Below are 21,030 nucleotides of genomic sequence, written 5' to 3' on the forward strand. Positions count from 1 at the left end.
TGGTTCACCCATAGCAGCCTTCTCCCCAAACACAGTTACATATGTTTTATTTTGACTTTGTTTCCAGAATGCAGGAGGAAAAATGTTCTCCTTAGCCTCAGATACCATTGAGGTATACACGGCTTTATGTAATTTTTTAATGGTTAATTTTTCCCAGAACATTAAAGCAGTTGAAAACTTGAAAAGTAGATACATTAGAGCTTACAACCTTATATGAAGTTTAAATGCTTTGTTTATGCCCCAACCAAATTTTATTATTATTTTAATTCAGGTTAATGTAATTAAAAATTGTTTAAGATTGTCATGTGGCCCAGAGAAATTGTCAGAGAGAACAATTCTCTCGGTTGAAAAGAAGATATAAAAAAAAAATACATTTTCAAAACATCACTGATAACTTGCTTCCATTTAAGCCAGGCACACACGTTTCACCTTTTGCTTCAGGCTCCAGTATGGCTTGGCCTCCTGGCTCTAGTCTTCTAAAAATTTTTGACATTTCGTTCATCATAGGTTTTTGGCATTAACTTTGACTTAAAAAAAGTATAGCATTTCGATGACTGAGGTTTCTAGTACACCCTTAAATTTTGCACCTAGGTGCGTGTCTCCCTCTCCTCACCCTGGTTCAGGCCCCGTTATGATACTTCTGTTCTGTTGCAAATGGCCACATTCAACATATCTCGTTCTCTTTGATTTACCTTACATTCTCATCCCCTATTTCCTTCCATCCTTAAATCAAAAGAGGGGGTCTATTTTAAGTATCTTTGAAGAAAGGAGCGTATAATTCTAATAAATATATCAGACAAGCAACGAAAAAATCTGAAGTTTTGCATTGTCAGTAATATAAATCTCCTGTACTCTCCCTCTGGCATTCTGTTTTGGTTGATGCCAAAAATGTAAGTAGACAAGCACAAGAAAAAAATAATGACTCCTCCTCCCACTCCTTCACTTCTGTTGCTGCATAAAGAAGAGAAAAACTCAATCCAAAACAAAACATTAACTTCCCAGGTTTCAGTAAATGTTTGATCTTTCAAGACAGACGTTATAATAACGATGTTCTTGTTGGTGCTACACTCTTGTGAAAAGTTACTTTTCCACTCCAAAGAAAATCTTGTGCAATTTCCACGTGGGGCACAGGAATCTAAAGCCTTTTTTAGGTATGTGAACTGATGGCAAGGAACAGAAATTTCAGGAAAAAAGCCAAAGAGTCGGAAGAGAATAATGAGGGAGATGGTGCATTACTGTACTTCAGGTGGTCATTTGAGAAGCTAGTGCTGCTCTCCACTCTGTCGTGTTCCTGCAAATCCTTTCAATTCTTACCTTTTATTCCTCAGCTCTCAGCCTTTCAGCTGAGTTTCCAGTACATAACGTCTTCCAAACAAGAATTCTGTCCATTCCCATCATGTCACGGTTTGACCAAGCCCTCTCCCTCATTACCTGTAAACATGCGGTCGCGTAAAGTCCCTTCTCAAATTTACGTGACCTAATGCGAGCAGGTCATGTTCCCACTGCAGTATCGTTTCACTCTCACTCCTCTCTCTGTTCCCGAACTAGCACCATCAGCCTGATGCCAATTAGAGCAGGCCAGCGCAGGTGGACCTTGCCTTTAGACGCTGCCCGCAGCTTAATGGGGGAAGGGTCCTCTCTTGTACCATATTGCCTTCAAAGGTTACTATCTCGTGGGTGGCGAGGTAGAATCTAGTGATGCCCAAGGCTTTGGTAAGGAGTTGTAAATGAAGAAAACGGTGACATTTGAAGCAATGTGAGAGGAATCGTTGACGTTTATTCAAAAAACTATTCTCATAGCACAACAACTCTACCAGGTTGGTGCTACTTTTCATTCTAGTTTACCGATCAAGAAACTGAGACAGAGAGAGATGAACTTATTTACCTAACACTGCACAGCCAATAGCAACGGAACTGGAATTTGAAACCAGGCGATCTGGCTCTGGACCGAAGCTCGTGACCAGCATGTTATACTATACAGGCGTGTGCTACTGGTGGATAATTGACACACCAATGTAGCCAGCACCATCTGGCACTTGGGGTACTGTGATTTGTCACCACTGTAATCTATTGTCACTGTAATTTATTGCCACTGTTTCTTGATTTAAGCGCTGCCCCTAAACCAGCCATTTAAGGCTTCTGCCCTCCGAGCTGGCCAGCCTCTTTATTGAGACCCCAGCCAGAAAACATATCTACTATTATGTCCAGGCCCTGGTTCAAGCTCCCCAAACATCCAGGTCGGTGGATACCCCTCCAGTCTTCAAGGTCACTGCACATGCTTGCTCTTCTCAGAAGCCATCCCTGAGACTGCAGGTCACGGCTCTTTCGTTCCTCCAAACTCTGAGTGGATTTATGGTCTGGAATATTGGTTCCCTTTCTTTGTCAACACAAAGACCCCTTTCCATTGTAAAAAGTCAACCACCTCAAATCCCTGTGTGATAGTAAATATGCAATATCTACTGTTGTGGGTCTAAGCCAGACGTTCTTACCCCTGGCTGCTCAGTAAAATCACATGGGGAGCTTTGAAAATTCTCAGTGTCCAGACTGTACCCCAGAACAAATGAATCAGAATCTCTAGGGGTGGCGCCCAGGCACAGTTGTTCTTTAAGCTCCCCAGGTGATCTACACTGGGCAGGGAGTCTGAGAACCCATGGCCCAGCACATACCATTTTGCACTCGGCGACACACTTAATAGCACGCCTCCTATTATCTCTCCCCTTGTAGGCCTCTGTCAACAAGTCTGCGAGCTCTGAAAGTCAAGAATATGCCCTGATATTTGAGGCTTTCACTCCTGAAAGTGTGGATCATGGACCAGCAGCATCACGGTATCATCTGGGAGCTTGTGAGAAATGCAGATTCTCAAACTCCTTTCCCCAGAATGACTGCTTCTGAAAGAGCATTAACGAGACCCCCTGGCGATCCATGTGTACAGTCAAGATCGAGAAGCGATAAAGGTGCAAAGAGACCACCTCCAGCTTGAGGGGTAGGACTCTCAAGCCTCCAAAGGCCATTGCAAATGAATATCTATTTATTCCTTTATGTATTTTTACTTCACGGCATCATTACCAACCTTCTGGACTGCGTCTTGGCCTTTACCTAGAGGAAAACCAAACACTCCCTGCTCCTCCTTTCCGAGAAAGTCTTCTCCAAATGTTTCTGTTCGATAACTCTAGGCTCTGACATCCGCAATTCACCTCCCTTTCTTTGAAGCCCTGACACTCCCCTAAGATCTTGGTCTAGGATCAGCCTTCCTGGACCTCACACTTGTTATTCTCATAGGGACGAGGATGAGAAAAGGCCAGACAACTGCATAGCCTGAGATGGACTTAGCATGTATACTTTTTCCTTTTCCTAAGAGTAAAGAATGAAAGCTTCACTTCTTGGCACTTATACGAAAGAGCGTTCTTAAAAACCACATTAAAATTACTATTATTAAGCAGTTTTCAAAGTACAATGCTTATACATTTTTAAATGCCATATAAAAACAGAAATTTGGCAAGGCAAAACCAGTGGTTTTTTTAGGTGTGTGTTTTCTAGCTTCCCTGCAGAGTACCCATGAAATGTTATAAATGCAGTTTAATGAGGGTTTCACGGATAGAAATGCCAGTGTGTCTGTTTTCTTGCATCGGGAAAGGAAATAAGTGAGTTCATTAAAATTGTGGTCATACAAGATATACCGTGAAGAAAAGCCATTTGTTAGTTTAAATTAGGACTTACACCTTGATGACAGTTAAAAATCTAGGAAAAATTTAAGTGAGACTAATTCTCTGATATGAAAAGCCAGACCATGAAATGCCAGCTCACTTATATAATAATTTGAATATATTTTGAATCACTCGTGGCTCTTGGGGCTTGGATCCAGGCAGAATGCCTTATTTGAACCAGAATTTGGCCTGATAATGATTGGCACAGAGATGAAGTTTTAAAATGCATTTGAAAGGATGAAGCAATTAAAGATTCTTCCCTGCTCTGCAGGAAATAGAGTGGAACTGAATTTCACAGTGTTTTTAATGTAATGACCCCAGAAAGAAGGGGACCTGAATGACCATGGAATTCCTCTCCACCAAACTTCTCTAAAGACTATCATATTTTTATATCTGAAATGGTTTTAAATGAAAATAAACACATCAAATTCAGCATCAATATAAAGGAACAACTTGACATGTGTCAATGTTTCTAAGATATCATTGATAAAGACATACTATTATTTCATATATGATTAAGAAATAAAAAATGCTATGAATTAAATTAGAACATGTCATTGTTTTCAATTAGCAATAATCGTGCCTTGGATAAACCTCATTGGCTACAATACTGCCACTGCGCAAAGCTAGAACATGCCATTGATTATAAAGTTAATCTCAACTTCAGAGATGATAAAACACAGCGGAGGGAATTGTTGAAATTCAGTAGATTAAAAGTACAACATAAACGATACTTTCACGAGAGGATAACAACAGCTTTTTCTGTCACAAAAAGGGCTTGGTGTCACGGTGGCAATATCACTCCTGGTTAATAATGCGATATTATCCCCTTAACTGGATTTGCCAAAAGCTCAGCATCCCCATACACTCTGCCTCTGTAGCAAATGATTGTGGTTACTTGCAAAATCTGACTAGTGCAAAAATTTAGCGCTCCTTTCTTTGGAGGCAGAAATGGCAGCAAACCATAGTGTACAGCATGGCTTGCATTTTACTTGTTGCAAAAATGGGTGCATGTGGAGACCAGCATGGATTTTATCAAAAGGATGCTAGCTATAAAGGGAGGGAGAGTCCAGAGGGTACCCACTTCTAATTTCAAACGGGCAACTAGGCTTTGGCTGAGGCCTGCCTTGTGGTTTGGTAATGTGTCACTCATGCTGGTAAATTACACATGTAAGATGCATCCGCGTTCAGCCTTATGGGACCCTAACTACAGTTGGTAGGATTCTAGAAGTAGAATCTCTGATGCGCATCCTAGTCAGTCCCTTGAGCTTCTTGCCAGTGATTTAGTGCTGTTTTTCTGGTAAACACAATCAAAAGGACGTCAAGGGACTAGAAAAAGTCAAGAAGGAAACAGAAAAATCCCAGAAAGCAGTTCTAATTCAGTAAGTGGATTGGTAAGACTGGAGCATTTTCTGGCTATGTGGACTGATCAGATGTGCCAGAAAATTGCCAAAATTCCACTTCAAGTCACCCTGCATGGAATTATTGAAACCTTTCTAATTCCTCAGAAATCTAAATTGAAACCCCCAGGCGGCTTTAGACAATGGTGTACTCACGAGGATTGGGAGGCCTTTCTTCTGAGTAAGTAGTCCACCACATCCGGGTCCGTCTCCAGCAGGCTGATCAGCACTTCGTTCTGGAGATCTGGGGAAACCTGCAGGGGCCAAATGTTGGGACATAAGTGAAACCATTCCAGAAGGGGGAAAGCCATGGTCATTAGCAACTTTCTAAGCAGAAAACAGAGGAGTCTTAAGAGTCGTAAGAGAACAGAGTGATTGATTGGCTAAAACCAAACCTACACCAACCTATACCACCAGTTTAATTCTTAGGACAAACTGGACAATTACCACAGAGTCATTCAATCCAAATTGTCACCCCTCTTATGACTGGAGATACAGACTAGCCACTGGGATACTTCTGTTGCTCAAACTAGATTTTCTTGGTTTTGGAATAAGCAAAATATCATAGTTAAGAGGCAGGACATTCGTAAATTATTGTCCAAATGGGGACATTTTCTAGAGTTGACATTTATATTTATGCCAAGACAACAGGCATAAATTATGACTGTCTTGGGCAGTTCTAGAACATATTATCAGTTTATTGAAAAGGCAGGTTCTTGAGCCAGACTGTGTTTGCATCCTAGTTCTACTTCCTGCTTGCGGGAACTTTGGCAAGGTACATAGCATTTCTGTGTCTGTTTCCTCACCTGTAAAATGGAGGTAATAATAGTACGTACCACAAAGAGTTGCTGTGGGGATTAAATGACTTATTGTATGTTGTGAACTTAGAACAGTACCTGGCACATAATAAACACTCATTTCATCCTTCAGTGCCTGTCTAAACTCCTTTTTTGCATCCTGGTCCATTAGCAATTAAGTTTCTCACTTCATAATTTGACAAGGCATTCACTAGACTTCCATAGATGAGCATGCCATGTTCCTCTAAGCCTAATCCACGAGGCATTAGAAGATGGCCTTACAATCCTAAATCACTCATGTGGAAATGTTCTATAGGAAAAAGTTGAACTTGATTCTAATGGTTTTCTGCTCTGTAGATGCTGGTAGCTCAACCAAAGGAAATTCAAACTATTGAGAGGAAATAAATTTTCACACATGGGCCTGGAGATAAGACTCTTAAGAACTGCGGGGACAAGTGTCCTGAGAATAAGTGGTTGGTGGAATAATTTAACTCTTGCCGCTTATAGAACTCAATTCTTCTTGAGCTTTGAGAAGCTGGAGACAATTTTACTAATGAAAACAAGGATGAAGAAGCAACAAAACGCTTTCCTTCCCTCATAAATCTGTTCCTCCTATTTTATCCCGAATCTTCATTGATGACATTGCCAAACCCTCATCTCACAAACATAAAATCTGGGTTGTACCCAAGCTTCTCTGTGTCATTTCCCCTTGCTGTTCCGAGCCAGGAAATCCAGTTGATTTCATCTCCATGATGCCTGTTACTTCTTTCCTCTATCTTCCACTCCAACTGCAATGATCCAAGTTCGAGCCCTCGTTACCCCTTTGTAGTTTCCCTCCTCGTATAACAGCTATACCCCAAGTTCCCTCTGGAGAACCAACTGTTACCCAACGCTTAGCCCAAGGGTGAAGTATAACCTAGTCTAAGTCAGTGGTCATTCCATTCCCAGAATACCATGGGCGCCTGAGCAATGGGCATGTGACTCCATTAGAGACAATGAAAAGCCATGAGAATTTCCCTGAGACTTTTGAGAGAGAGGATACAGGGCCTGTCGCCATAGGGGGCCTGAGGATTATGTTGACAATTGAAGAAACAATACCAAGAAATGGAAAGAAAGAAAAGGAGTCTCTTTTCTTTGAGTTTTAGGTAAAGCTCTGCCTGTGGACACAATTGCTTTTGGATGGTTCAGCTATATGAACCCCACATTCCTTAAGCTAGTGTGAGTTTTTAGTTGAAAAGAGAGCTATATCCTTGGTAGGCCTTTGATGCAACAGCTTGCTAACTTGTGTACTATTTCTTTCAACATGTGCATCACATTTCTTATCTGCATGGTTGTCAGAATGCTTTAATCAAGACATTTGCTTGCTCAAAAACCCTTTTATCCCTGCAGCTGAAGCCCTCCTCTCACTTGCTTGCCTCAGTCTGTGTTTCCCATCTTTTCCCTTTGCAGTCATCCTCGCACACCTTCTACTTCAGCACTACTGTGCTTCTCACTCTGGCCTTTTTCCACCTCCTTCCTTTAATTCATGACATAAATATTTGGTGAATGCTTACTGAATGCCAGGCACTGGCTGCTGGGCTTCAGCTACAAACCAAACAGGCAAGAATCCTTGTCTCCTTAAATGTGACAGTGAATATCAGAAGACTGGCATTAAACAAATAAACAAAGAAAACAGAGCCTGGATCACATGGACAAAAACAAAGCAAAGAAAGGCGATGGAGGACCCTGGGGAGGGAGATGCAATTTAAATAAGATAGCCAGGCCAGAGAAATGGACATTTTAGCAGAGAACTTAAGTTGATGAGGGAGTTGCAGAACATCATTCCAAGCAGAAGGAAGAAAAACTCAGCCAGATCTTGAGTCAGGAGCAGCAAGGAGGCCAGTGAAGTTGGAACAGAGTGAGAGAAAAGAGGTGAGCAGTAGGAGCCAAGGTGGCCAAGGCCAGAGGTTGTGGGGTCTCATGGGTCATGATAAGGACTTCTGCTCTCAATCTAAGTGGTGGGGAGCCGCTGGAGGTTTTGAGCAGAGGACTAACACGAATTGTCATCATTCTGGCTGCTGAGTTGATAGTAGATGGTGGGGAAGAAAGGGGTGAAGCAGGAAGTGCAGATGGGGTCTGTTGATACAACTAGAACAGAGATGCTGAACCAGGATGGTGAACTGATAAGAAATATTTGGATCCGGGAGATAGGGAAGATAGAGATGATAGCATTAGCTAATTCGTGGATGGAGAGAGAAGACAGGGAGAAGGAGTAGGAGAGGGAGAAGAAAGAATGACTTCCATGTTTGGGGCCTACGCAGCCGGAGGAATGGGATTGCATTGACTGGTATAGAGAAGCTGCAGGAGGAGGAGGTTGGGGTCAAGATAAGGAGCATGGCTGTGATATGATAATGGTGAGAGGCCCGTGATACATCCAAATGCAGGAGAAATCTAGTAGGCAATTGGGAATAAGGCTCTGGGGTCCAGCAGGGAGGCTTGGTCTGGACATGAAAACTTGGGAGACACACATGGTTCTGACCGAACACAATAGCCTGCGAATTAGAATGAAAGGAGAAGAGAAGGGGCAGGACTTCTAGGTCAAGGTTGAGGGATTCTATTCTCTGACTTTATTGAAGAAATTAAGCAAATAAAAGAACTGATAATGTTTACTGTAAATTTTTCAAACAACATGACCAAACAGATATGCAGTATTATATCAATTTTTCAAAAAGTAATACCTAAAGGGTGAAAATGAGAAGAGAGAACACTCACTTTTACAAAAACAAACAGCAAAGCAAAAAATAATATAGGCCAAAAATGCATATCCTGAACTCTTTTGAAAAGAAAATTCCATGAGCAAATTTGGAAAAACACATGTATTTTCATCCGGTTAGTTTAACTGAAAATTTTCTATGCTTAGACATGTAATAAAAATTTTTGCTCCAAGCACCAATGCATTCCCACCAAAGAATAAACAACTAGAGTGTGTGGGGCATCACAATATTCATTCTTGGAGAGTATATGGTGCGTCTAGTGAGAAATTATTAACTTGGATACGTTATTGCAATAGGTTACAGGAAGTATCATTATTTTAAAAAATAATTTTCCACAACATTTTGGTAAAGTATTTTGTGATTCAGAGTTTTTACTCATTCAACTAGGCTTGACTCCCAACCAACTATAATTATTGAGGTTTATTTTATGTAGCATACGTGACTTTTACTTGGTGACAAATGCAAATAGAAAGAGTCAGCACTATAAATCTATCTATAGCTTCTTTTTAAAAGACCCATGTTACCATGATACCATTTTTGCTTAGCGACACTATTTACAAATAAGTAAAAAGGTATAGTTTAAAAAGTGTGGATCCACGTACCAAAGGAAGGGTAGATAATATTTTCCTATTATTATGTAAGACTGACTACAGTGTACATAATCCATTATTCCAATTAAATAATTTATATATAATCTTGTTACAAAATGATGTAAAGGAGCTTCAGAAATTCATATGCCAAAACCACATTTTTTAAAATAAAAGAATGGCTCAGAAAATTGGGGCCAGTGGGAAAATGAGAGTAGAGAATTTGAAATGATGTCTGGAACCGACTTAATATTCATGTAACAGCATCCACTGAGGTTTCCCCAATACTACCTCTAATCTTTGTCCGTATTTGCACATTTCATTTCCTCTTATTTAATACAAATTTCAAACTAATGACTCAGTTCAATTGGATGAGCATTCATTTTGCATTAATTCAGATACTTAAAAGAGAGAAACAAAAGTCAAGGGAATGAAATGATAGAAAACAGGGGCTTACAGTACATACGAAATATCCAGGCAGACCACTCCCACATGCATTCCTGTTCAGGAATTAGGATGCTGTTGAAAAAGCATCTGACTAAGAGTTGATAACCCCTGAGGTCCAGTTTTGGCTCTGCTGCTTATAATTGACGTAAACTTGGGCACATCAACCATCTTCTTTAGGATTCTGTTCCTGCATCTGAAAATCCAGGCATCGGACCCATTTGCCTTTACAGAGGTGTTATCAGGATCAAAAGGTCTAGCAGATTGGAAAGTACCTTTCCAATTGCAAAGAGATTTAGAACGAAAGATTTTATTGGAAATGGACAGAATAATTAATAAATTAAACACCTAAAAGAAAATATAAAAGCAGATAACATGGAGATGATCAACATTTGTTCTGTGATTTGTTTTCTTGACTAACGGTCGCCCATCTCTGCCTCTTATCCTGCATGCTCACAGAGAAGCATCCCTCTCTTCTCTGTTGCTTCATACTCTGCTGAGTAACTAAGTTATGGGATTTCCTGCTGATATGTCTCTGCTCTTGACCTCCCCTTGAATTTCTAGAGTTAACAGTTTATGACCTCTCAGCCCCTCAACTGCAATGGTCTTGAAACCAGACTCTGTGTAGCTTTTCCTTCTGGTTCCTTCTTTTCCATCAGACCTCAAATGCTTGGGTTGGGCACAACATTGGAAGGTAAATTTCCTGAGGGCAGGGATTATCTGACTTGTCTACCTGGAACTGATACGGGCTCCTAAGGTTGGAGTTCTCTGTCAGCTAGCTTCCTTTGCAGCTGGGGCAAGATCACGTGTGCCAATCCTGGCCAATGTACCCCAAGGGGGGTCAGGTAGGTAGGAGCTTCTGGAAAAGGTTCTCTTCCATATTGCAAAGAGATGCAGCAGAGGAAACATCTCTGTTCATCACTGGATGTGATGATGGCTGCCCGAGATGCTAGAAATGACAGCAGCAGGGTACAGCTGAAGATGGCAGAACACAGAGAGCAAAAGTGTGAGTGAGCTGCTACCCTGTCCCCCGAGGCTTCTTGTTATGCGAGATAACAAATCCTAATGCTTGCAGCCACCTGCAGCCTCCTTTTGGTCAAATGCTTCCTAAAGTATGCTTCTTTTTCCTCCTCTGTGCTTCCTTCCTCTTTTTCTCTCCTGAAGTTCCTGCCTACACATCCATGACCCTTTACCTACTTACTCAGTCAGTAATATGCTCTTCCGGAACAGAAGCTAGGGTGGTGTTTTCTACCCAATGGCTGCTCAACAAATGTTGGAATGGCTACAAATAACAATAATAAAATAACTCATGGGTCACACTGGTTCTGTTTCCTTTGTCTAGATGCTTCTTTCTGCTTATAAGTAGTAGTAATGTCATGCTCTAGCATAATCTCCTTGTTATTAATTTCTAGAGTTCGAAAATAAATTTCCTTTCCCAACTGAGGATCATGAGAAATTTCCTAACAGGTTCTTAAGATATTGTTCCCATCATACAAAAACTCTAAAAATGAAAAGTATGACTCAATAACCAAACAAGTTTTTCTTTTTCCTTCTGTGATTCTGTACATAGAGAAGTGGAAACTAAGGAGTAGGATCATGAAAAACTACTGTTTCAATCAACAAGTGCTGCGTGTTTGAGTGAAGAAACAAAACCCAGCCCAAAGGGCATCTTCAGGTACGCATTACTGTTTCACATCAGTCTCTACTAAGTTTTAATCAACTATTGGGTAACTTTAGATATTTTCAAAGGGTACCATTTATGGTTGTGTTTATCTGGAGACTCCACTCCTTAGATTTCCATGTGTTCCTTCAAAGCTTAATGCTATTTCAAAAATCAAAAGAACTTTGGACTCTCCTGCTTCAGAGAAAAAAATGTAAACACTGCACATATGAAGGAATAAAACTGTCGCAATTAAAATCTACCCTATCAAATTAAAACTGAATCCTTGAATGATTGCCTAGGGGGCAACCACTATGACATAGTTTATTCCATAAACCACAGAGAGAGAAAAGTGGTTTGAGTTTTCTCCACTTACTAAGTCACTGTAACAAACCATTCGGGACATCTCTGAGAGCAATTCCCAGGGCCCAGCCCTACCGTACTTGCCACTGGGCGTCCCATGCCAATCTGCTACTTTGTGCTGGACCAAGAAGGATGCTTTGGCATTTAAAACTCTAACACTCCCTGGAAAAAGTAAATGTCACTGGAAGTCATGATGACATTTTTTTGGTTAACAAACACACTGAAAGAAGTCACTTAGGCTGTTTATGGGAGCAAAAGCTCGACATGAGCAGGCCCAGCCTAAAATCTTCTGTGTGGCTCTGTTGTGGATGGTGGCTTAATCTTATGTAAGCGCATCTGAGTGCACTTGGAGGGTCACAATTTGTTAAGTTTATCAATTTTTTCTCAAGTGCCTGATACACACCAGGCAGCATTTTGGTAATTGGGGCACATTAATGAACAAATACAAGCGAAGAGCCCGGGACTCATGGAGCTGTGCTGGAGGATGACTCGAGAAAGGAAGATGAAGACAAATTAGCAGTCGTTCCTCCATGGCAACAGGTTAAAGGAAGTGGAATGAACTCAGGGGTCCTATGCTTCTGCTCCCCTCCACCTGTGCGTGTTGCCAACAGTGCGTGCACTCTGTCACTGCAGCCAGGGACGAGGGTGAGCAGGGACACATACTGGCCCTTGCAGCCATCTGCTGGGCTGAACAGGCAGCTAGGTGTGACGACCAGTCCAGAGGGATTCATACCCTTAGATGTCTCCTTCGCTCCCCATTTTCAAGCTGGCTAAAATATTCTCTTTCTCCCTTTGCACGTGGACTCCACAGCTGAGACGCCACGTTGAAGCACCTGCCTTCCACGTGGGGAGATCTCATGCTGCAGAAAGCATTCACTTATTTGCTGCATCATCACTTGGACAGACTATCTAGGCTTACTCATGAAATGGTGGTGAAATTTAGATACGCCGATGGTGTACATAACGACTAGCCAACCCCCTGGCACATAAACAGTGGTTATTTAAAAACAGTGGTTACATAAAACAGGAAATGGAAATCCTATTTCATTATCTGGATATGTTGGGGGGGCAGTCTCTTGTTTGACGGTCTGGATTACTGCCTTGCTCCTTTGGCTTGGCATGCTAATGAGGTTTTAAGAAAATGCAATTTGTGTTGGGGAATGAAGAGAACACAAAGCAAAGCTTGGCTTCCGAGCCTGGAATCCTCATCTTAGCCTCTGACCCTAGTTCCCAGTAGTTCTCATTTGAAATTTCCCACGTGCGCTGTGCTTGTCCCTAGCTCAGGCTGACGAACCAGTGGGGTGGGAATGCGCTGGCGTTCCCACGTCTCTACTGCACTCCTGACTTTTCATCAGCTCACAGGGGTGGTGCCTTCTCTTGTTTCCTTTTTTATTAAAAAAAAAAAAAAAAAAAAAAAAAAAAAAAAAAAAAGCCCTAGGAAGAATCATATGGTAGCAGCCCTTAGAATGAGCTGACAGTTTTCTCCACTCTGCTCTGGAGCTCTTCTGCATTCCAAGAGCAGCGATGAGTTTTCTCTGGGATCCCCAATGTCACTTACAGAAGCAATGACTTTCACAACAATTAATACGTTAATGAGTTAGGTGGTGAATGCTTTCTGCCTTACAATGATACCAGTGACCATTTCCAGATATGCATGATCCTTTTGTATTCCCGTGTTCCCCAGAGTGTCATTTGCTCATACAGTTTCAAATTGTTGTTGACATCGGAAATGGAGGGTCATGATTTAATGGTAAGGGAATCTAAGGGGTATGGGCACTGAACCAAAAACAAACAGCAAAACCATATTTTTTTCCTAGCGATATATTGGTGCAGTATTTATTCCACAAATAATTACTGAGCACCTGTTTTCTGCAAAGTACTTTCTGAATATCAGTGAACAAAGCACATGAAAATTCCTGCCTTCCTAAAGTTTGCACTCTGCTAGGTTTCAATAAGCATAATAGAGAAGTAAGTTATATAGTGAGTTAAAAGGTGATAAAGCTATGGAAAAAAGAAAAAGAAGAGCAAGATAAGGGACTAGGCGTATATATGTGTGGAGCAGGTGGTTAGGGAAGGCTTCATTGCAAAAGCGAAGCCTGAAAGTGCTTTGACAGGGCAGCCATCAGATCAATTTAATGTAATAGAAGTGATTATTTTTGAGTGCCTGGTATATGTCAATTCTTGTCCCAAGTGCCTTAAAATGTCATTTCTAATTCTCAAAATAATCCTATGAAGTAGGTAACTTCACCTCTTTCTTTTTACAACAGGAAAATGACACGTTACAGCAGTTAAGCAGGAGGCCAAGATCGCAGAGCAAATATAAGGCTGAGGGGGATTTGATGTTGGGCAGCTCATTCCAAAGCTCATTGCATTCCCGCCGTCGTGGGTGTTGCCCAAGATGCGGCTGCCCAAGGTGTGGTTAGGAAAGGACCAGAGTGCCCTGGAGGCATTCATTAGAAAGTGCAGATTCCTGGGCCCCACCCTAGTGCTACTCAACCTGATTCTCTGGAGTGTGGCCCAGGAATCTGAATATCTGACAAATTGCCTTGTGCCTCCATTGCATGCTCAAGTTTGAAAAGCACTATGACCATCTGCTGCCTTGGTGTTTTGACAGAGCGACCATGATGGCTGTTATCATGACCTATGTCCAGCTCTAGGATTTCCAACTCAGTGGCTGAGAAGCCGGCAACCGGTGCAAAAGACTATCCTGGCCAGACTCTTGAACCAAGTGTCAGCCTCTGCATCCAGGCACTTCTTCTGTATTATGGGACAAAGCCAGGTTCTTTTCTCCCCTTTTCCATTCACTCAGACACTGGCCACTTGGGAGAGGCATCAGAAAATGAAGGACATTATTACCACTCAAAATAAACTTTGGGTCCCTGCCAGGCCTCTGGGTTTTCACATCTCTCCCATCAGTTCTTCTGTGGAATTACTGCCTTCAGGGTACATTCTGCCTTCAAGGACAAACTCACAGCCACCTTTTATAACAAGTCTTCCTTTCTAATGCCAACGGGAAGTGACACCTCTCTTTGCAAGTTCATAAACCCCTCCAAGGACAGTGAAACTGAACAACTGCTAAGTACCTTTAACCATCAGGTCCTGTCTAGCTCCATCCTTCCTTGTTCTATTTTAAATTATTGTACTAACTCTGAAAGCTTCTGAAAAAATGAAACAGCTATATACATGGTTGGCTTTTTGTCTACCCACACAGACTCCCTTTGCCAACCAGCCGCCAGCTTTGGTATAACCAACTGGATTCTGAAATGCCAAAATATGCCAAGAGAATTTCCAAAGTGATGAGGTTAATTTTCCTCTGTGATTTACGGAAATAAAAGAGGTGAAGTCAGTGGTAGGGCACAGAACCATGCAGATTTTAGAAGTAGAAAGGATCTTGGTTAATCATTCATTCTAACCCAGTTCTCTGATAACTAAAGAAATAGAAATCTAAGAAGGTGAGGGCAAATAGCTAATATGTAGCAAAGATAGGACTATAGCAAACTTTTCGGGTTCCAGAGCCAGTTTTCTTTTTCCTGATTCAGGCTTGGGATCTTTGTCCCACCTCTCTGCCCACCCCACTGCCCTTTTGCTCGATATATAATTCCCACAGTCCCTCTAAGGAGACTGAGAATGCTTACATTCATGTTTAACTTATTCTGAGAAACCTATCCTTAATTCTTCCCTGCCTGAACCTCTTCATAGGTGTAAGGAATAAAGATTAGTAATATGGAAATCACACGGCACAGAACTACCAACGAGTCATTCATTCATTCAACCAACATTTCTTGTTTCTACCATGTATCAGGCACAGACGTAATGCAGTAAAGAAAATAGTTGGAAAAGGATAAAAATTCATCCTGTCGTGGAGCGACATTCTGGTGGGGAGACACTCCACAGACGAGAAATTTGCCAAAACCTATATTGGTGGTGGTGAGTGCTGAGGAGAAAAAGCAGGGAAAGGGAATAGAAAGTGAGGTTGTGCATATGTGGTGTGTGTGGGGGGGACGGGGGTGTGTTTTAGACATGGTAGCTAGGAAAGGCCTCATTGGGAAGTAAAGACCACAACTGGGGAACCCAAGAAAGTCTTGACATCGATTTCTACAGAGAACAGCAAACAAAGATCAGATTTGGAAAATGTTGGAAAAGGTGGAAAATGATGATCTTCTGCTGTTTTTAGCAGTCCGGGTGGCAGGAAGTGGGGAGGAGAGTAACGGCACAATCAAAATGGTGGCAACCATACTTCCAAGGAGGCCAGGAGGAGTTTTGTTAGTATCGGAGATGAAAAGAAATGTCTGAAGGTTTGTGGCTTCGTATAAAGAACTCCGCTTAGAATATAGCATTTAGAGAACAGAATTAAGATTGACGAAGGTACTATTTTGTTAAAAAACAAAAATCAAGAGAGCATGAAGTCATGTCAAGACTACTTGGCGAGATGATATGTGACTTAAAACTTGATAAAAATCTTGAAAAGTTCAGTCATTTGATTCATCCAAATATGTAATTAATTATGAGGATTTTGGCTGAGGTGTGAAATTTATATAGAGTCAATGACTAATTCCACATTTTTTGAGAGTGTACTATGTACAACACAGGGACAGTGTTTCAGAGACTTAAAGAAGAGCAAGACACCGTTCCACTTCAGTGAACTTTTCACCATACTAAATGAATTTTCTGTCCCTCCTGGGCATCCAGCAGGAATGCATTTCCCAGCCTCCCTTGCAGTTCAGTATGGCTTGTGGGTGAGCTCTGGCCAATGGGATTTGAGTAGACCTGATTGATGTCCCTTCTAGGTTTGGCCCATAAATCCTAGGGGACTGCAGAGTCTCAAGATGCAAGGAACTGGGGTCCCTAAATCACCACCTAGAAGGCTGTCAACCAAACATCTGACTGAACTTTATGTCAACAAGATATTTATGTCTGTTGTGTTGAAGTACTGATGTTTGAACCAGCTCATGTTGCCCAACTAATGTAATTATTAACTAGCATTTGCATAGAATTTTACAGTTTGCAGAATACTTTCACATATCAAATGATTCTGGGAACCACCCTGGGAAATAGGTCATATTTTCATTTTTCCCATTTCACAAAAGCTGAAGCTGATGCTTTTTGAGTATTGAATTACTTGGTCACGATCACATAGGTAAGACACAGAGGGAAATGATTTTAAATGACTGGCTCTCAAATTTATAAAAAAATAAGTGGTATAGGACAAGTATGGAAATAAATCTAATGCAAGGCATTTAACAAATATAGACAAAATGTTAAGGAGATTCAAAAGAGGGAACTAGCACACTTGGTTGAAGAAGACACAAAAGGCTCTAATGGAATAGGTAAGATTTATAGTGAGTGTTTGCACACTGACAAGAGAAATGGGAGAAGAAACATGGAGAAAATTCTTGTAAATTTTGAGAAGCAATATGAGTGGTGAACAGAAATAGAAGAGAGTTGGAAATTTGTTCTAATGTTTCAAGGGAAGTTGGAGCAAGCAATGCAGTTTTTTGAAAGAAAACAGGAACTGGTAATTCAATACAAATCAAAAAAATATTTATTGAGTGCCTGCCAGATGAAGGGCCTTCCAAAAGTGTACAGAGGATACAGAGAGGAGATAACAAGGGCACAGCCCATGTTTTAAATGTGTTTATAATCTACTAGGGGAAATAGTCATAAGTGACTGTAGCACGATGTTAAGATAATCATCAATAAGAACAGTAATAGGGTTCCAGGGACAGAAATGAGATGGGGAAAGTGACACGAGACGGACATAGGAAAGACAGGTGAAGCTTCATAGAGGAGGTAAAATGTCAATCTTGACCTTGGAGGAGGTGCCATCTCTGAGGATGGTTATGAATATATAAATTCATGAAGGCCACATATAATTCCAAACAGAAGAGTTTTATGAATATTTTGAGCAGGGAAAGTGTGTATGAATAATTAAATGACTCTAAAATGTGACCATTGTTTAGGGGACAACAAAATGAAATTTATGATTTGAATCATAAATTCGAATGTTTAAACATGGAATCACAAACTTACAGTGATACCATAGGTCGTAAATTTCTATTCCTATGGAAACTGCCTGGCTTCCAATGAGTTAAATGACCAGCATGGTAGACCAGAAGGTAGTGTGCGTGAGTTTCATCATGCCACCAAGAGGCAATCAATAGGCAGTTCACTGAGATGCCCTGCAAAGAAGGGCCACCTACCATGAACAGAGCTTCATAATTTTCAATCATTTTCTGCACCACAGCAATGATGGCTGTGCTCTCCTCAGCACGGGCTGAACTCTGGACCGAGAATTCTTTGTCTGATAACTTCTGTTTGTGCAGCAGGTTGGGTCCAAATATGGTGGCCAAGTTTAGAGATGTCATTTTGTTCCCAGTGACCTATAGGAACACAGAATGCAAGGATTATTGTTATGTTTGCTTTTCAAAATGCTGAGTGGTTCAATAATCAATAGAACCTTTCTTCCTTCCATTTTTTTTCCCCAGCAAGGATTACATCATCTCTGGCAGAATCCATAACTGCACCATCATTTCCCTTTTGCTTCATATCTTGAATTGAAGCTCATTGTGCAGTGGTCATTTCAACAGCATATTGAGTAAAGTTTTACAACTCTGAGCTATTTATTGTGAAACTGGTACTATATACAATTTCTATTGTTTGCTCTTAAAAATATTGATGTCTATCTATCTATTTATCCATCCATCTCTCCATCTATCTCTTCCACCATCAATCTATCATCTCTCCATTAATCCACCCACTTAGCACCTACCATAGGCTAGGCATTTTTCATGGATCTAATTATTTAAAATTTTTGACAATGATCACAACACAGTCCTTATTTTAAAGTGTTCACATTCTAGAGGGTAACTCAACTTTTCAATTACAAGTAGTGAGTACAAAGTATGAAGCTATCAAGTCTGGAGGCCTCAGGGACATTCCAAAGAGGTGGCAATATTTGCACAAGATCTTGAAGGAAGAACAGAGTTTGCTAGGCTAAAAAGCAGAGGAGCTGGGGCAGAAGGCAAATTTCCATGGCAAGAATACCATATGCAAAGACAAAAACATGTCAGATGCCTTTAGGCACCCCAGGAAGCTCGGTGTGGCAGAGGAGTCTGCAGGAAAGGCAGGCAAGGGCCAGGTGAGAGTCATTGTCACATGTCCCGGGTGGGGCAAAATTGCCCCTGGCTGAGAATCACTGGTCTAGGCAAATTTTTATTTCTCTTATTGATATTGAAAATTTCGGAATTCCTGGATAAATATGGGAACTGGCTGTTTGGTGGGGATCCTCTGCCTGGGAAGATCTGCAGAGCCTTTGAGAGGCACCTGGGTGCCCAGCATAGAATTCAAGAGTCCTGATTCACAGCCAGGACAAAGCCTCCAGAGACCCACCCCTGTCCTGTGGAGGCTTGAGCTGGTGGCTACCTGGCCCTGCAATCCCAGCCTGGGAAGTTATTTTTAGAAGGTGAGGCTGGTTTCAGGTTTGCCGCCACGTGCAATGATTTCACGTGGTAAACACTGGGAATTTTCAAGAAAGTGCCCTTTATGTATGACTGTTCAATTACTTTTTTTCTGTTTTATTTCACAGATATAAAATAAAACTTGACAGGTTTTCATTTTATTTTTCACTTCTCTTCCTGCAAATTCATGGCTAAGGATAAAATGCAATGTGTGCCATTTCCAAATCCATCCCTCTAGAACTCAGAGGCGTTTGGAATGCTTCCCCCTCCCCTCTTAAAGAAATATCAGGGCTTTCTCCTTTTGAAAACAGTAACAAATAGAAGATTTTGTTTTCTTTGAAAAGAATGTTTAGTACAAGGACAATCCAGAACTTCTTCCGCTCTCTTCTCCTGGTGCTATTCTGGGAATGCAATACAATCCGTCTGTAACATTGCACATAGATTCCAGCTGCAGACCACGCTGCTGTGGTTTGTTAACGCTGTTTGGTTTTGTTTTTCTTTTACTGTTTTTTTTTTTTTTTTTTTTTTTTAAGTTGGAGACTTGTTCATGACAGCTTTCACCCTCGCTCCCCATGTCTCAGCATATACATGGCTATGTCTAGGGAATATAACATGCTCTTGGGGCCAGTTAATTATTTAATTATTAGCCAGCCAATTCAAGGACAATTTTTATGTCTACAAAATAAGCATTCTAGCTCATTTCTACACCTAATATGAATAGCTCCTTTATTAAAAGCTTAGCATGTACAGTCACTAGGCTCAGGGCTTTCCACGGGCTGTTTCCATTTTTTCTCACTAGGAGCTCGTGAAGCAGCTGCTGCCGTTGTCCTTTTTTACAGACAGGGAAGTGACGCCCAGAGCCCAGAGCCAGGAGGTGGTGGAAGCTAAGCTGGCGGCCTGGCTCCAGGCAGCCCCACCTTTTTCACCACAGCCCCACCCCGCCCACTGTTCACTCTTGAGTGACAGACTGTGTCATAGCACGGGGAAACGGAACAACTAGTTTCAAGGCAGGGCTGGGACCAGGGTGAGGAGAGCGAGGCACTGATCCTGCTGCAGTTCCAAAGCCAACCTCTCACTTCCTGGAGGCATGTTTCTCCTCAAAGGTCAGTAATCCTGCCTCTACTTTGGTGGCTCATAACTTCTTTTTTGCCTCATAGACTCTGAAAAGTAAAGGCTAGCTACAAACTCACCAAAAAGTGTATATTCACACCACATTTCCCAAGCAATGCCAGAGGGTTCTTGGACAACCTGAAAAACCAATGCTCAAGAGGTTTTAATTATGTCCCTGTAATGTTCTTTCTAGAACAAATGAAATCTTTTTTACTTTGGGAATTTCTTTTTTCCCCTAAGGAGCAAAGCAAATAGCAAACTAGACAAAATGGAACAAAAGAAAACAAACACAAGATAGAAAAACACCATAATTTGATAAAATCCCACTATTATCCCCCAGAAAAGCACTGATTGACTAGTCAACAATTTTTCTCATACTCTTCTTTTAGAAACCTTTAAGATCCCATTAATTAATGATACATTGGATTTTAAGCACCCATTAGAAAGGAAATATTATGTTCATTTTATAAAGGAGGAAGCTCAGAACCCCCCACTCCAATGCTGTTTTCCTTCCTCTTCCTCTATTTTATAAATACAAGGTCATGTAGCAAGGCGCTGGCAGAGCCTGTGGGAGCCTCCAAGCTTCTTAACATTCTGGTTCAGTTTTCTTCCATGTTCCAATCCATAACAACTAGCCAACAAATAGATAACACATCTAACACAAACTAACAAATAGATAAGACAAAAATTTGAAAACTGCTTTATTTCTTGATCATATTGTCCAGTTTAATTTTTGCTCATTCCCGTCTGCCTAT

The 21,030-nt window shown here is 41.2% G+C and overlaps 1 protein-coding gene and 1 non-coding gene across 5 annotated transcripts in view; both read right to left on the bottom strand.

The window, feature by feature from the left end:
• ARHGAP6 (Rho GTPase activating protein 6) overlaps nt 1-21,030 on the bottom strand; it is a 463,010-nt gene that overhangs the window by 14,320 nt on the left and 427,660 nt on the right. For all 4 annotated transcript variants that reach the window (XM_019746346.2, XM_019746348.2, XM_074323559.1 and 1 more), the window contains exons 9-10: nt 17,909-18,088; nt 5,261-5,358 (exon numbers count right to left, since the gene is read on the bottom strand). In XM_019746346.2, the coding sequence (XP_019601905.2) occupies nt 5,261-5,358; nt 17,909-18,088 (278 nt within the window). The remainder of the gene's footprint in view (nt 1-5,260; nt 5,359-17,908; nt 18,089-21,030) is intronic.
• Nucleotides 4,199-4,332, bottom strand: LOC141569812 (U4 spliceosomal RNA). Its single transcript, XR_012493598.1, has one exon. It is a non-coding gene; the product is annotated as a U4 spliceosomal RNA (small nuclear RNA).

This window comes from Rhinolophus sinicus, chromosome X (genome assembly GCF_036562045.2).
Source record: "Rhinolophus sinicus isolate RSC01 chromosome X, ASM3656204v1, whole genome shotgun sequence".
Classification (NCBI taxonomy): Eukaryota; Metazoa; Chordata; class Mammalia; order Chiroptera; family Rhinolophidae; genus Rhinolophus; species Rhinolophus sinicus.